The following is an 18,305-nucleotide window of genomic DNA, read 5'->3' as shown; positions in this document are numbered from 1 at the left end:
GTCTGCACCAAAGACCGGTTGGCACAGTTTCATCTGTACAAAGACTCTTCACAGAAGCTGAGGTTCCATAGAGAAGTAAATAAAAGATGATGACTGATGGGTCCATCCAGGAAGGAAGATTCTTCGTGGCTGTAACATCTAATTTGGATAAACAGACTTTCTCTCTACTAGCCCTCCTTTATTTGTCTTTGAAGTTACAGAAAATCCTTAGGTAACAAGCTTTCCCCATTGCTAGATTTAAATGTAAGAAACAAAGTTTATCCCTTAAGAAAAATGTAAACTCGGTACTAGAGTTTGTTTTTAGATCAAATGAATTGGATTTGCTATTGTTTTTATAACAATACAATGAAAACAGTAAAGAAAGGTCAAATCATCAAGTGAGTAAATCCAAGGATTTTGCCTCAGTGAAGAGGATAACTATTCTTGGGAAAAGAACAAAAGGAGTTGGGGGAAAAATAAGTGTCAGAATTGCACTATTCTGTAACACTCACTGAGTTCAGCTTCCTTTGCTTGATTTCCTCACTTGTCACAAATGAGTGAAATCAAGGACCTTTAGAATCTCCTATGTTCCATCATTTTATGTCCATAAAATCACTAAAAATCCAAGATTGTCAAATGATTCACTTGTCTTTCTAAAGAAAGTTAAATTAAAATCCCTTAAGACAGGAATTTTTTTAAGTTACACAGTAATTTTTCCCACCTTTATAGTCACATTGGACATTGAGTGAAGATTGTAAACCACAAAAATCCAAAGTTTTTGTTTTAGTCTAAAAGACATATATACTGTATCAGTTGATTCTTAGCCAAGAATCACTATCTTTCAAAATTCCCATGTTGAATACAAAATACATAAATATATAACTATTTGGAAAAATATTATTTTTTCGTGTGAGACAAAAAAAAAAAAGGAAATCTGTTTTACATTGTGATGTCCAAATTGTGTGTGCATATTTCAGCTTGGAAACTCATTAGGCATTTGGGCCATGTCCTCAAAATTCTGTTTTGCCTATTTGTAATTTCCCTTCAATACAAAACAAGAAAAGAAAAACAAAAACAGAAGCACCCTACTCAGGAGTCCGAGAAAGCCTTTATGATGGACTCATAGGCAGGTGGGGGTGGTGTTGAAACGCCAAGCCGAAGACTGTTACTGGACCAGTGGAAATCCGGACGGCCCAGGCTGTGGGAAGTGTTGATGCTGGAGGAGGTAGTGGATGAAGGGAAAGTCACCAACTGACTCTCAGTTTCCACAGGAAGTGGTGGGCATTGCAGAAAGGGGTGGAAAGTTGAGCCCCTGAAGCTTGATTTTCTTGGAAAGGAATTGGCTTGTTCCAGGGAAGCTTGTCGCTGGAAAGTGAGGCTTGCCAAGCTGAGGTTGCTTCGACGTTCACAGCCACTGTGGCGGTAAAATCCATTTCTGTTGAGGCCGTGGGTATATGAAGATCTGGATCGCCGGCTTGAACTCCACTGCGAGATGGGGGCGCTGGCCCTTCTTCGAGACAGACAGACAGACAAAGCCCAAATAAATCCTCCGATTACAAGTACCGTTGCCACGGATACCGTGAAGGACATTATCACATCCTCTAAAACAAAGAAAACAAATAGGTAATATGATTTACAGATAGGTGTTCAACTAAATATACAGGCAAAATGCAAATGAGGACTATGGAATATTTGATTAACTTAGATTTTGCATTTGGGAGATAGAAGATGGTGTTGGGTGGGTATAAATAAATGAAGCCGATAGGCTTCCATTTATCAAAGAAAAACAATAAAGGATGTAAAATGACATCTTTTTAGCTGTAGCATTCCACATTGCTTACAATATTTTATTATCTTTAAGAAATTAGTAATTAAAAAGTCTCATATTTTGAAAAAAGTCTCTTCTTTATTTAGCTCATAAATTTTTATAGTTGCAAATATAATCCAAAGATTACTTCCTTTTGAATTACAGTAGTAACCAATGTGCCAAAAATCGATAAAGAATTTCATAGTCACATTGACTTTGTCTTTTCCTCTGTCTGCTTTCAAATCCCCCACCAGTGTATCCCACCCTGAAGGCTGCATGATGCCTCACATCCGTTCTCATTCTGAGACAGGAAGTGCTGGGCTAGAACCATCTGGGGGGCTGACTGATTTATGTCTTATTTCCAGAACTCCTGGACTGTCACCTTTATCTTTGACTCATTGATGACATGAGCTATACAGACTGCTGAGCTCTTTCTTGGTCCCCAAGCAGGTTCATGCTCTTATCGTGCCCTTGTGATCACGAAATTCCTATCCCCTGAACCTCCATAGAATCTCTGCTATATACCAGTATCCTCCAATTCACAGAACTTGTCCAGATTTCCTGTTGTAAGGAGGGAAAAATGCCTTTCCCAGATACCTTATTGCTTCTTTTTGTGAACTAAAAACATATTCTTGAATAAAACTGGGTAGCAGAGCCCTGCATTAACTGGAAAGACATGCTGAATATTAGAAGACCCCTCCACCCTTATCATCCACCACACACAGACACACACACCCATGATCTAACCCACAACCCATATTGATTTTCACACTATCCTAAAATCTGTTGTTCTCACGCAAATTCCATACATTTCAGTATATTTTCCCCTGATACTTGGATATAATTTTAGAATTTTCTATTTGGAAAACTCAGTATGTGCTGAATTTTAAATACAGTCAACCTACCAACTGAGTATGGTTCATGAAAAAAGACCAGCAGAAAATCCATCAAGCTGACCCCAGCCCAAGTTGCCCACCCACAGAATTGTGAGCTCAGTAAATGGGGTGGATTGTTACACAGAAAAAGCTAATTGATTCAGGGTTCCAAAATCAGTTCTATTCCTAACATTCTGTGTGATTTTTATAAAAATTTATTTAGACTCACTTATTTTATTACTTTCTTCAAATGAAGGAGTTAGATTTTATGATAACTAAAGTTCTCTCCAGTTTGTTAATATGGTCTATGACAGTATGCACCAAATCTATAATATAGAAATAACAAAACAAGCCCATATTAATAATTAAAAAAGGATATTCATTGTTCCTTAATTTTTGGATCTATTTTAGCATCTTTCTATCTTATATTGTCATGTTTTTCTCCTGTAGAAAGACCATATTTGTTATGTCCAATGTTTACAGTTATCACAAATGCTTGTATCAAAATGTCTAAAGCAACTCTTTATGTCAAATCTAGGCAATGAATTCTTTATAACAGGAAGATGACTTCTGAAATACAAGATGATTTATGACAGATCTTCTAGACTCAGGATTGTTCTTCAAAATTGTCTCTCGTCTAATATTGAGTCATGGCCTTAAAGTGAAATCTCTTGAGAATGGAGTTTTATAGAGTTAGGCTTTATCTGGAAAAAGCAATAAGCACAGTCAGAACCTAAAATTAGCTTTATTAATAATACAGTGAAATTCCAAATTAACTTGTAACTATCAGTGCCCCCAAATATTTGGAACTCAAAAAGGGAATTATAGAAAATCTGGGCTGCCAACACAAAAAGGCCATGTAAATCAGGATTTTCCAAAGTTTCTTCTGAAAAACAATAGAGGACAACAAGATGACCAAATAAAAATATACAAAACCATGCCTTCAGCATAATTAGAAGACAACAAATATCCAAACTTCAATTTATCTAAAAAATAAATGATGGAAACTAGAAATCAATAAATTATCTCCTATACTTCCACCACGTTGTCATGGAGAAGAAGGGCAATTCTGGAAATACTATAAAAATAAAATGAAAAGGTATTTTGGTCCATGAGCATGCTGACCAGGAAAGGGACTTATAGGAATGGGAAGAGGAAGTCTTGGAAAGTAATCCTTGCCGTGAGGAAGAGTCCTATCACAAAAGGATCACGCATTTTATGATTCTACTCACAGGAAATGTCCAGAAGACACAAACTACATAGAAAGAAAGTAGATTGGTGATGGTCTAAGGCGAGGGGGTAAGTGGAAGGGAATGGGAGGGACCTCTAAGTAGGGACAGGGTTTCTTTTTGAAGGACAGAAGTGAAGGTGAAAGTTGCTCAGCTGTGTCCAACTCTTTGAGACCCCATGGACTACACAGTCCATGGAATTCTCCAGGTCAGAATTCTGGAGTGGGTAGCCTTTTGCTTCTCCAAGGGATCTTCCCAACCCAGGGATCGAACCCAGGTCTCCTGCATTGTAGGCAGATTCTTTACCAACTGAGCCACAGAGGAAGCCTAAGAATACTGGAGTGGGCAGCCTAGCCCTTCTCCATCAGGGAAGCGCTTTTTTGAAGGATAAAATCTTCTTAAATCTGATGCTGTGGTGGTCACACAACTCCTATAACAAAACCATTTAATTGTATGCTCTAATTGACTATATCTCAATAAAGTTGTTTAAAAAAAAGAAAGAAAAAGGTGCTTTTTGGAAACCACACAATGAAGGAGGAAGGAGGCAAGACTGAAGGGAAACTGGAGGATCCTTCAAAACAAAAGAAAATTTAAAACAAAGGACATGCAATTCCTCCCAACTCCACTCTCTAAAAATTAAAGTCAACCAGCAAAAAGCAACCAACCAAACACACACACACATGCACACATGCACACACAGTCAACCAGTAAAAACACCACATTTTGCTACCCTGAGGGAAGGATGAACCTAGAATGACTCTCAGGCTCTGGTGTGGGCAAATGGGGGTGGACAGGTGCTTACTAGCACCGTTTGTCCAAATAGGGAAGTAATGTGAGACTGCAGAACTGGGGCTGGAACTGATAGTAGGAAGATGTTGAGTTTGCATGTCCCTGGAGTGTGTATTAGGGAATTCAGGGTTAAATAAATATGGAGTTTAAAAGGATGCAAAATTTGGAATCTTCATGCTGCAAGAGAGTTCAACTATCCAAGGAACGCACTTCTACTAAAAGAAACAAATGTGTTTATAGAAGAGAGTTGAGAACAAACTTCCAGGAAAACCAGAATTTAACAGGTGGCGGAGGTCAACACCGGGGAAACACAGAAGGGCTAATTAGGATGGCCCACAGAGATAAGAAAGGTTACTAGCACTGAATCAAAGTGAGAAGAGACTTTTAGGGAGAAGTGATTAGCAACCAGGAGCCCCAGAGAAATTTATCAATTCATTTGTTCACGTATAAAGCACCCACTAGATACCAAGTACTGCTAAGTACAGAGAGAGCTGGGAAGAAAATAGTCTGTAGCAGAGTTAACATTCTAGAAGACTTAAAGTAAGAAAAAGGCCCTTTAGATGGGACAGTGAGTGGGTCATTGGCCACTTTACACACAGTAGGTTGGGGGTCAGATGATGGAAGGCCCTGAGTACTTCTCCAAGAAGTTCAACCTCTTCCCTGTGGGCAAAGAAGAGGCTTGAGCAGTTACCCATAGGAAGGATAAAGATGGAGCTGGTGTTGATATCTGCCGTAGACTGAAAACAAATAAGCAGGGAGGAGAGGGAAACAGTGATTCGAACATACAACAACAATGGCTTAATCTGGGAAGCTATAGTAAGAATAAGAAAGAATCTGATCGTGGGAGTCTCAAAGTGAAAAGAATATAAAAATTATTCCATAGTATCATACCATCTAATGTCCTAGAGATAAGACATTGAGCAGCATAATGGTGATAAACTGAGGCTTAGAAGCTCTTGCTCCTAAAATCTAAATAATAATGTTATTTTATAGTAGTAATTTGATAATCAGATCAAATTTTAATGTTTTAGAAATTCTATCATCTGCTTACTTTATATTTACTTGCCTTTGCCATTTTATGCAACAGTAGTTTATCAGAGAATAGATTTACTAGATAAAATTTTAATTTGTATTATAATCATTACATCTTTCCTTGAAGTTTTGTGTTGTTTATAATAGCTATCTAAATTCTGGATTTCACTGAAAAATGTTTTAATTGTTCTTGTAAGAGTACTAAGTAAAAATCATAAACTACTCAAATACTTCATAAAACCCAGTCCTTTGTCTTCTTCCAAATAAGTATGTGAATCCAGAAATTTTACTAAATTCGGTTCTTTTGTTAAGAAAAATACCTAATTTTACTATATTTCAGTGAGGTTTAGCAATCTTTGTTTTTGTGAGGTGTATTGCACATCATTTGAATAATTTATTGTGCATTATTAAGTGGTCAGTTGTCTCTGGAAGAGTTTATGCATTAAGTAGTTTATGCTCCAGAGGATCCATAAGTGGATTACCATGATAAACACTTCAATCAAAGACTATGAATAAAGTCACTCAGAAATTCTGTCCTTCTATTTAGAATAGATGAATGAGAGATATACTATGATTCATTTTAATGTTATTGTGTCTTTGAGTAGAAAAATAATGCATTAAGTTGAGACTTAGTTGGTAAACTGTAAGCTCCTTCTAAATATGAACTTCTATCATTCTAAGTTAGAAAGGTTTCACTAAAACTAAGATTAAGAAAATTTTGATGTTGGAATGAATACAGTTTACAAAATGCAACCCTATTTTTATTTCATTATTTTGGTAAACAGTAATATGCATTTCTAATTTGATTAATTTAATATAGGGTCTTGGACACTATTAAGTCTATTACATCCCTTAATTGTCAAACAACCTCAATTAGGGAAAAGCTCTTTATCTTTGGTGTGTTGTAAGAAAATATTAATCTGAAATGAAAAATTTGAAATGCATAAGATTGTATTGATTTAATGCCAGATTTGGTAGCCAGTTACAGATAAAAATACTTGGAGGAAATGTGGTAAAGCAGTGTTATGTATTCTGCAATTACATTTCTGAATCAACAACCTCCACTGGAGAATTTTAAATATCAACAACTTCAGATATAGAATCAGAGATACAATGTTTCAACTAAAACGAACTCTTGCCTCAGCTCAAACTCTTAGTTTTTTTATATTGAAACAGAGTCGTGCTTTCGAATTGTGGTGCTGAAGAAGACTCTTGAGAGTCCCTTGGACAGCAAGGAGATCAAACCACTCAATCCTAAAGGAAATCAACCCTGAATATTCATTGGAAGGACTGATGCTTAAGCTGAAGCTCCAATAAATACTTTGGCCACCTGACATGAACAGCCAACTCACTGGAAAAGACCCTGATGCTGGGAAAGACTGAGGACAGGAGAAGGGAGTGACAAAGGATGAGATGGTTGGATGGCTTCACCAACTAAATGGACACGAGTTTGAGCAGATCTTGGGAGATGGTGAAGGACAGGGAAATCTGGTGTGCTGCAGTTCATGGGGTCACAAAGAGTCAGACATGACTTAGCAACTGAACAAGAAGATTTATGCTATAGATGTGTGTGTCTGTTAGTCGCTCAGCCGTGTCCGATTTTGTGATCCCATGGACTATAGCCCACCAGACTCCTCTGTCCATGGGCTTCTCCAGGCAAGAATACTGGAGTGACTTCACATATCCTCCTCCAGGGGATCTTCCCAACCCAGGGATTAAACCCAGGTCTCCCACATTGCAAGCAAATTCTTTACCATCTGAGCCACCCACTGCACATAAATAAAATATTTATTTTATTTTAATAATTGAATATTGACAACCAACACCAGTCAGGGGACTGTTGCAGTCACTTAGGTATGACATAAAGTGAGAAAATAAATATTAAAGTCTGCAAAGTATTGGGTTGGCCAAAAAGTTCATTTGAGTTTTTCCATAAGATGTTACAGAAAACCCAAGCAAACTTTTTGACCAAGCATGCTCTTGCTTTAGGGTCTAAACCTGTGTAACCACTAGAGTCTGACGGAGGATTCTGAATATCTCAGTATATAAGCATGTATAATAGATGAGATTAGACATACTTACTTTATTTCCACTAAATGAAGCTAAAATCTTAAAATCCCATAAAAGCATTTAAAGTTTACAAGAGTTCCTTTACATCGTCTCCGTGCATATGCCCTGTGAGCCCTTCCACCACAGCCTCTTCAGACAACGTGTTCTAAAAGATTAATCTATAGCCAAAATTAGCATAAACTTCATTTCAAGAAGAAATTAGAAACTTTGAAAATGTAAAATCAAGGGGAAACAATTTTACATCAAGTAACAACAATTATAATGCAACTAAAAAGAACAAATGATTGCTTTAAAAATGACAGATCTCCCTTTAAAGGAAAAAAGGAACAAACTCTAACATTAGTAAAGCATGGCATATAACTTAAGTGTTATCCTATTTTATAACTTATGTCTATATACCTACTAAGGGGCTGGCACATTGGTCCTCAAAGAACGACAGCTATTATTACTAATGGATGTATAGCTTTCCTGTGTCATTTGACTCTTCCTAGCCTAATAATAATGGTCACGATAGTGCCTTTCAATTCTAAGATTCTAATATTGAATCTGGTTTTCGATAAATCTAATCCGTACCTAAAATTCTGGCCACTACTATCAAAATTTAGTAAACGTCACCACCTAGTGGCCTTGAGTTGAATTGTTCTAATATCTGAAAAGTGATTTTATCTTTGACAATAAAAACATTGATCAATTCACAAAATCCTTTGCAATCTTAAGAATCATTAAGCTTAGCTATTAGACTGCTAGTAGACTCTGCTGTTCTTGGTACCCTAGAGAATATAGCAGGATTGTTCAGACAATAAGATTTTGGCAAAAATTGTTAATTTAAACAACAGCAAGCATTTCCTATGTGTATCTCATCTCCCAGAAAATCCTATTGGGTCTATTGTCAGAACATATCCAGAATTCAGCTTCTCATTATCTGCTCTGCTACCTTCCTGATCCAAGTCACCATCATCTGTGACTTGGACCATTACTATAGCCTTCTCTCTGGTTCCTGCTTCTCTCCTTGCTCAGTTCTCAGTACAGTAGCCAGAGTGAGCCTTCTAAAGTGTTAGTCAAATCACATCACTCTTTTGCTCTAAACTATTCATTTCTCCCAGAGTATAATAAAATGTAAACTCTCCCAAATCACCTTGAAGTTCCACCTTGATCTGTTCCCTGTCATCTGTCCTCCTTCCTACTCTTCCACTGGCTCATTCATCTCCATCCACACTGCCCTCTTTGCCATTCCTTAAACACATCATCTGTGCTCCTGATTTAGAGCCTTGTGCAAATTGTAACCTATTCCTGAAACTCTACTCAGCTGTTTACACGGGTGACTTCAGGTCTTCACCCACATGTCACCTTCTCATTGAGAGCTACCCTAACCACCCTATTTAAGGGTCATCCTGTCCCACCTCTGATGTCTAACTGCCCCCGTTGGTTTTCTTTTTTTCTTTCTAAGTTACTAGAAACTAGACTAACGGGATTGTGAGACAAATGAAAAATCTGGGAGATTTGGAAATAGATTTGGTCAAAAGAATAAAGCATAAGTCATACTATGAATATAATTATTCAACAGTACTGTTAGAGTAGTAGGTAAGTTAAACTATGTTCAAAAGGAACAGGGTAGACCAACAGTTAACCCTTGAATAACACAGGTTTGAACTGCACAGGTCAATATACATGGATATTTTTTCAATGAATACATACTAGTGATTTCCTCTGGGGATGATGTAAACAGGGTTGACTAAGAAGTGTCATTATCATTAGGGAACTTTTCAGGTTGGAGATAATGTTCTATATCTTTACTGGGCTTTGGGTTACTCAGGTGTGTATGTCTTTATCAAAATTCAGCAAATATTCAGTTATGATCCGTGCACTTCATTTTTTGATCATTTACACATTTTATTGATGTACATTTGACTTTCAAAGAAAAAAAATAAAAATATTAAATTCTTGTTAATACTATAAATGCTAAATTAACTAGGGGGAAGCATACTGATATCTTCAATTTTCTTGGAAATATAAACTAAGATTGGTTGATAAAATGAATATTATAAAAATGTTAATAGTATCATCTAGGAGTAGGTATATGGATATTCACTGCAAAATTCTTCAATTTTTTTCTGTATATTTCTTTCATAATAAATATTAGAAAAGTATATGAGAGAAGGTCATAAACAACTTTAAGGCAACACATTTAGAAATTTAATTCAAATGGGAAAATTCCTACAAGACACAAACTGCCCTAAAGTAATCAAATGATCAGTAGGAAATCTGAATTATCCAATATTGTTAAACACATTGACTTTTCACTTAAAACCTTCTTATTAAAAATACTACAGATAATTACACTGGTGAATTCTTTCAAACATTTAAACAATAAACAATGCCACGCTTACACAACTTTTTCCAAATAATAGAACTTTTTCACTTCCTAACCTGTTTTAGGAAACCTGCCTAACATTGATACCAGAATCTGACAAGGCTATTGTAAGAAAAGACTACTATAAGCAAATTTCTATCATTAACATAAATGCAGAAGTTCTAAAGTCAGGAACCTATTAAAAAATTACATTCTTCTAGGCTCTGCCTCATCCTACTGAGCCAATCTCTGAGCATGGAGTTCAGTGAGAGATGAATCATGAAACTTCTGTCTGTGGAACTGAGATACAGCAGTTTTAAAGACAAGAATTTATAAACCCTTGTCAATCAAACTTCCTAGGTAACTGATATAAAGCAAGTAATTATTAGGCTGTTAATATGAAATGTTGCATAGATGTCCAAGAGTTTTTAAAATACAAATTAAAAATACACATTTGAAACATAGTATTTGTTTACTATTTGGGAAGAGGGAATATAAAGAACATTGTTGGGGAGCATGCCCAGCCCATAAGCTTTCTCCCTCCTCAACCTCTCTGGAAACAACCTTCTTCCATCTCCTGGGGTAGATCCCTAAGTGACATATTTTTCTCAGGTTATGAAATAAAGTTTTCAGCTATTAACCAAGGTTTGCTGCCCTTGACAGCACTTGATTGCCCAAGAAATCAATTAACAATCCTCCATCTCTTCAGTTATCTTGGAGAGGATTAGGGCTGTTATCAAAGATGCACAGAAAAAAAAGAAAAAAACTGGTGCTCAGAATTACTAACAGGATTATTAAATACTTAGAATAGAAGATAGCCTTGAAAACAAATTGTTTTGCTCCAATCAGTAGACATTGTAAAAGACACAAGAGTGTTTTGGGTTTTCTGTTTGTTTGTTGCAATTTCAAAATACTGAGCGCCTAAAAGACTGAAGAACATACCTTTCATCTATTTCTGCTTTATTGACTATGCCAAAGCCTTTGACTGTGTGGATCACAATAAACTGTGGACAATTCTTCAAGAGATGGGAATACCAGGCCACCTGACCTGCCTCTTGAGAAATTTGCATGCAGGTCAGGAAGCAACAGTTAGAACTGGACATGGAACAACAGACTGGTTCCAAATAGGAAAAGGAGTTCGTCAAGGCTGTATATTGTCACCCTGCTTATTTAACTTGTATGCAGAGTACATCATGAAATACGCTGGACTGGAAGAAACACAAGCTGGAATCAAGATTGCTGGGAGAAATGTCAATCACCTCAGATATGCAGATGACACCACCCTTATGGCAGAAAGTGAAGAGGAACTAAAAAGCCTCTTGATGAAAGTGAAAGTGGAGAGTGAAAAAGTGGGCTTAAAGCTCAACATTCAGAAAACGAAGATCATGGCATCCGGTCCCATCACTTCATGGGAAATAGATGGGGAAACGGTGGAAACAGTGTCAGACTTTATTTTTCTGGGCTCCAAAATCACTGCAGATGGTGACTGCAGCCATGAAATTAAAAGACGCTTACTCCTTGGAAGGAAAGTTATGACCAACCTAGATAGCATATTCAAAAGCAGAGACATTACTTTGCCAACAAAGGTCCGTCTAGTCAAGGCTATGGTTTTTCCTGTGGTCATGTATGGATGTGAGAGTTGGACTGTGAAGAAGGCTGAGAGCCGAAGAATTGATGCTTTTGAAGTGTGGTGTTGGAGAAGACTCTTGAGAGTCCCTTGGATTGCAAGGAGATCCAACCAGTCCATTCTGAAGGAGATCAGCCCTGGGATTTCTTTGGAAGGAATGATGCTAAAGCTGAAACTCCAGTCCTTTGGCCACCTCATGCGAAGAGTTGACTCATTGGAAAAGACTCTGATGCTGGGAGGGACTGGGGGCAAGAGGAGAAGGGGACGACAGAGGATGAGATGGCTGGATGGCATCACTGACTGGATGGATGTGAGTCTCAGTGAACTCCGGGAGTTGGTGATGGACAGGGAGGCCTGGCGTGCTGCGATTCATGGGGTCGCAAAGAGTCGGACACGACTGATCTGATCTGATAATGAACAGTGCTGGAAAAATAAACTGTGGTCCATGAGTCATGCCCAGGTCAACTTGGGCTGCTGTTTAAATACCACAGACTGGGTGGCTTCAACAACAGACATTTATTTCTCACAGTTCTGGGAACCAGGATGCCCAGCATCCAAGTGCCAGCATGACCAGGTTCTGGTGAGAGCCCACACCCTCATCTCAGTGCTAGCACACACATGGGAAAGAACAGTTATCTCTTTCTCCTCTTATAAAGCCATTAACCCCATCATGGGGGACCCACCTTCTAATTTGATCCCAATTACGCCTCAAAGGCCTTATCTCCAAATAACATTGCATTAGGGGGTTAAGGATTCAACACTGAATGGGGGAGGGGACTTAAATATTCAACCCCAACAAGTAAATTTTCAGAAGCAGTGTGAAGAGGAGAAGTTTTGGAGACCGAAAAAGGGCTATGCATACATGTGACCAGTGAGAGTCCTGAATAAGGGGCCATTACTCCATTTCTGCCTGTGAATGAGCTACAGATTCATTTAGGGAATCCCAGAGAAATTGGTATCCATTTTCAACTTCTTGGGATCCAGATCGGAAAGATGATAAACCCCTCTGAGAAACTCTCGGTCCCTGAAAAGCAGAGTAGGGATGAGGAAGTATTGACTTAGTATATCCAGATCTAAGGGTCTTATATACAGCCCAAATGCCCTCAGGTCCAAGGTTACAGGAGAGCATTCAACATTGTTCTATGCCAGCTGAGACAGATGGAAAAGAGCCAATAGACCAGAAAGGAAAAATCGTGCCATTAGCAAATGTTGCACAGATCATCAGATTTTATGGTAATAATCTTCAGCAGTAAAGGCAAGAAAAAAGGGCAATGCCCCTAAAGCAGATGAGAAATATACATCAGTAGAGTCAACAGAGACCAGAACTTGACCAAGAACCAATAGCCCTCTCGTTCCAACACACTCGGTAGTGTAGAGTTCCCAGTCCTGTCTCATCCCCTTCCCAGCTGTAGAGGAAAGTAAAGGGGGAAGTGGGGAAGCTTGAAGTAGCTAAATTAAAAATAATTAGGTTAAATCAGATCTCCTGCATTACAGAAAGATTCTTTACTTCTGAGCCACTAGGGAATGTCAAGGTTAATCAGGTCTCTGTACATGGAATTCTCCAGGCAAACTTTTACAGTATACTATAATACTGGAGTGGGTAGCCATTCCCTTCTCCCGGCTAAACTTTTACAGTAACAGCCAAAACTACACAAATCTCTTTCAAGTCATTCAGTTCTCTGCAAACTCGGCTTGCGTATTTTTAACTTCTGTATATTTGCTGATAAGATTTTTTCCTGAATTTCCTGAAATTCTCCAACCATGCCATATTTATCTCACAAACACTAGGCACATTGTCTAATATATAAAGAGTGGTCAGTCAGTGCTTCTGAGTAAACTAATGAACTGGATAGATAAACAGATGAAAGAATGATTTAATAAGATACTGTAAGAAATATGAATGACTACAATGTTCTTCCTAGAATTGTCTCCCTATGTGAAACTTGTCTGATTTATAGAAACAGGTAAGGCCTCACTTTTTTTTTCTAAAAAGGATTTAGGGATCAGGTGGTTCAGACAGCAAAGAATCTGCCTGCAATGCAGGAGACCTGGATTCAATCCCTGGGTCAGGAAGATCCCCTGGAGAAGGGAATGGCTACCCACTCTAGTATTCTTGCCATGGTAAGAGGAGTCTGGCAGACTATAGTCCATGGCATCACAAAGAGTTGGACACAACTTAGGGACTAACACTTTCATTTTTCTAACTCATTCATTGCCATTTTACTGAATATCATCTTGTGTTATTCCATAGCAATATAGACATATGTTGTATACATATGTTTGCATATGTATGAGCACATAATCTCCTCCAAAAGTGTAATCTTCTTTAGGACAGATATAGATTTGATGAAGATTAAATCAGGTGAATAAAGGCAAATTCCTAAACCCATAAATTCTCTAATTTTTCACAATCCTAGCCAAAACCGCACATGGTAAGGCAAGAAGTATAACCAAATAGTCTTATTTAGAACTATAAATACGAAAAGACTAACCAAGTTTAATGACACTTGTCTACAATTTCATTAAAGCAGAGTGCAGCAAACTTTAACAGGTTATGTTGCCTGTTGCTTTCATTGGTACTGTTTATAGGGAAGGGAAATGCATCAAAGAAGGCAAAAGTGGGAAATGCAAGTCTTCAGCTGTGTTGTCAGGCCAATTTTATCAATCGCCTTTGCATTAATTACTGTCATGTTTGTACAACATTTAGTAAATTTTATAGGTGATTATCAATAAAATGTAAACTATCATTATTGGTAATAACCTGGTATCTTTATCGAATTTTTCAATATTCTTTAAAGTAAACCAGGGAAATTACATCTGGAAAGCAATTTTTTATGCAGCCTTAGCATAAGTCTGGGAAATTTGTATGGTTTGATGTATAAGTTTTGCTTTTCTAAACTGTTCTTTCCCTATCTTCTGAATTCAAAATGCGAAAAAGCATTTTGGAAGCAATAGACAATGCATTGCACTGCACTTTACAGGATTTTCAAATAACATTTTTTGTGGAGACAGTGGACACGATAGATATCAATTTAGACAGAAAAGGGAGATAAAAATTTTAAAGGTCAACATTTATATTTTAGAAAATGTTTACATTTCATAGATCCACATTTTTGCATTTTACACTTAATATATATATATATATATTTTTTACCCCAGAAGAAATAATGGGATCTTCTATATATTTTCCCCACATCATCAAACATTATAATATTATATCTGCATAACATATCTGTTTAGCTTGGTTAATGCTTATCAATGTAACACTCCCTTTCCTGGTTTTCATTATATCCATCTATTTTCCATTGTATTCACCAAGTAAGATAAAGAAACACTCAGAACTATCTTTGGAACAATAAGTTTGAATTCTTTCTCAAGCATAGATTTCTATACTAAAAAAGTATTATCGTAAGATTGGCAAATTGCCTCTAAATATTTTGTTTTTCACTGGGGTCATTTTATGATTATGCTCCACGTTTTAATCAGTGGATAATTATTTTTTCCCTTAAACATTTACATAGTCTTGAAAATTTGACTTTGATCTGAAAAAAACATTGATTTGGTAATTTTGCAGGAAGAATTACTTTTCAATAATTTATATATCATTTTTGCAATGATGAATTTAGTGTAAACACATTCTCACTATTTTTTAGCATCTGTTTGGTACATTCACTTTCTCTATAAAGGAGGACAGCAAACTGTATTGTAAGAAACCCATATTACTAACACTCTCACAATTCAGACTTGTCTTTTGGTGTAAAGTACAATAACATTACCAAAAGCATTCTTTACAATATGCAAGTATAATTTACTTTCTTTTTCTTAATTCTTTGAGAATTACAATAGGATAACTACGAATATCTCTCATTTTCAGACATGAAATGAACATAAATGTTGATGGTAAAAAGAGAATTCATTCCCTCCATGAAAGTTTCTGTGATGGTGGAAAACCAGGTAGGTGGTTAGGGGCAGGCAGCACCCCTGCCCATCTTTCACCTGAGAGCTCCCCAAACATACTTTGGAATCACAGCAGAAAGTGTTAAATAGTTCACGTGGGGAAGTGATCTCTTCACGAACTCCATTATCTCCTTTAAATTTTTTTTCTGGATTTAACCCGACTTCTCCCTTTATTTTTTAAATTTCCCTAAACCCAAGTACCTGCAACAATTTCATGTCTCAGCCCTTCTTCCCTGAGTCTGCAGCCTTGGAAGACATGGATCTTACCTCAGCTCCGTTCTGTTGCAGCTGATTGACTAGAAGTTGTGTCTGAACCCAGCCAAAAACTACTTTTGTACTGTTCCCTTTTTCCCTGTGATAAACTTTCTTTATGGCTGGATGGCATCACTGACTCGATGGACGTGAGTCTGAGTGAACTCCGGGAGTTGGTGATGGACAGGGAGGCCTGGCGTGCTGCGATTCATGGGGTTGCAAAGAGTCGGACACGACTGAGTGACTGAACTGAACTGAACTGAACTGAAGCTTTCTTTATAATGTTATTTGTGATGTTATTTCCATTTAACTTGTTCTGTTACAGTTTTTCCCTCTAATTTCATAATATGATTTTTTTTTATTTGATCATGTCATCACATTCCTTCAGTACATTTATTATTTAGATTCACTTTGGAAATTAAAGAGTATAACACTGACAAGGTAAGTTAAAATTAATCTCTGTAGAAATTCTTAGTTTCATTAAATAAGATACATAATCTGTATAAACATAAGACAAAACAATTTTCCAACAAAATCCACATTAGTATTTTCCAAACAGCAATGACTTTCATTTTTTTTCATTTTATTCTTATTTTCTAATTATCATTTCCTATTATTTTTTTATTATTTTGTAACACCAGCCAAAATCTTGTTGCCCAGATCCTACTTGAATGATTTCACAGCCCACATTACAGACATTTTACATGAACAAATCTTTTTGTACTAAATCTATGAAAACATTAGGTTGTCAATTTAGAGTAAGCAAAATGGCTCAGGGATTTCCAAGGTTTTAATCACCTCTAGGCAGTACATTTCTCCACATTCTAATTTTAAATTAAAAACAGCTAAAGAAAATCTTACCCCAAAAGTTTTCTGGCCATGGGCTCCCTAAACTTGTTGTGTTATTAGCCATAATATCCACAAAGAAGAGAAGAGAGAAGAAAAGCCAGTGTGTCCAGAAGAACTTTGAATCTGTGTCTTTGTAGTTCGGCAGGAGAAAAATAATTTTCACACAACCTCTCATATACTTGTGTTTGCATGAAAGGAAATAAATGTTTCATGTTTCCTGCTTTTATACTCAAATTAGCAACTGTTTTTCTTATCTTGGAATTCCACACAGTTCCTGAGACACAAAACAATTTCCTTCTCGTCATTTCCTCAGCTCAGTTGCTAAGTACCCACCTTTCCCCCACCTCCAAACTGCTTTGGGGACATGAGACTCCTTTTCTGTCCTTTCCTCATCTCCTACTGACATGTGGAGGATGATTTTAAACTCTCAGCTACAACACTTTGGGTTAAATTTGTGTTGAATAAAGAAATAGACTGAAAAAAAATAAGACTGCCTTCCAATGTTTAAACACTATAATATAGTTTAAAAACTATATTTATATAGTAAGTTGGGAGTGGGGGGAACTCTTCAGAAATCCATAGTCTGTTCCAAAGCAATTAATTTTATCCAATACCTATTTTTTATAATTCTCACTTACTAAAATTCCAATTCTTTGGCTCTATTTTGCATATTGATTTTGAAAAGAGAATTCTTTTTTTCATAAATACCTCTAAAATGTAATCTATATTTAATTTTTTAATTTAAAGTGGCGTGTAAGTATGAGAAAAAAAAAACCTTTCTATATTGATGGGCCCTATTTAAAACCAATTAGGGGAAACCTAAATGTAAACATTTAATTACAACGGAATGTTAAGCATTACTTTGTGAGGAGTACGAGGATAACTATGTTTTTCTTCATGATGAAGTGATGACTTTGGTACTGTGTATGACGGTATGAAAATAATTGTACCAATTGGAGAAAGAATAAGACAGAAAGCAACATCAACAAAGAGAGGAGTTATGACAACACTGTGGCTATTCTGGATATCACTATCCAGAAAGTGGGTAAGTGGGCTTTGAGAAAGAATTACATGAGACATCTCAGGAAACATAAGTTAGTTAAAATTTGTTCAAGAGTCTTCGCAAGTTTTACTACTTAGACTGGGTTCTCTGAGCATTGGGAAGGCATTGGAAGAAGGAATAACAGTGCCATACCACTTATAACCACTAAACTGTTAAGAATCTGGTTTCCTCCATCTTTGATCAACTCTAGCATTAACTCTTGTATAATTCTCATTCATCCCAATTGTCATCACAATATGATTTAGTGTGAAGCAATAATCATCTTCATGAAAACTGTCATATATTCCTAAGTAGCTCTAGGAAAATCTGAAAAACCATAATATGAAGTTGATCCCATATAAATTTTTACAGTCCTGATTCTCTAAAATTAGGTTGTTTCTGCTCATCAAAACCAGTACAATATTGTAAAGTAATTAACCTCTGATT

The 18,305-nt window shown here is 36.7% G+C and overlaps 1 protein-coding gene across 1 annotated transcript; it reads right to left on the bottom strand.

The window, feature by feature from the left end:
- Positions 1 to 890: 890 nt before the first annotated feature.
- MYCT1 (MYC target 1) lies at positions 891 to 17,009 on the bottom strand. Its single transcript, XM_027551884.1, is given in 3 exon segments — positions 891 to 1,580; positions 16,829 to 16,905; positions 16,907 to 17,009. Coding segments are annotated over 3 exon segments (690 nt in total). The 5' UTR covers positions 17,008 to 17,009; the 3' UTR covers positions 891 to 1,068.
- Between the last annotated feature and the right edge of the window lie 1,296 nt (positions 17,010 to 18,305).

This window comes from Bos indicus x Bos taurus, chromosome 9 (assembly GCF_003369695.1).
Source record: "Bos indicus x Bos taurus breed Angus x Brahman F1 hybrid chromosome 9, Bos_hybrid_MaternalHap_v2.0, whole genome shotgun sequence".
NCBI lineage: Eukaryota > Metazoa > Chordata > Mammalia > Artiodactyla > Bovidae > Bos > Bos indicus x Bos taurus.
This window is presented reverse-complemented; position numbering and strand designations above follow the sequence as displayed.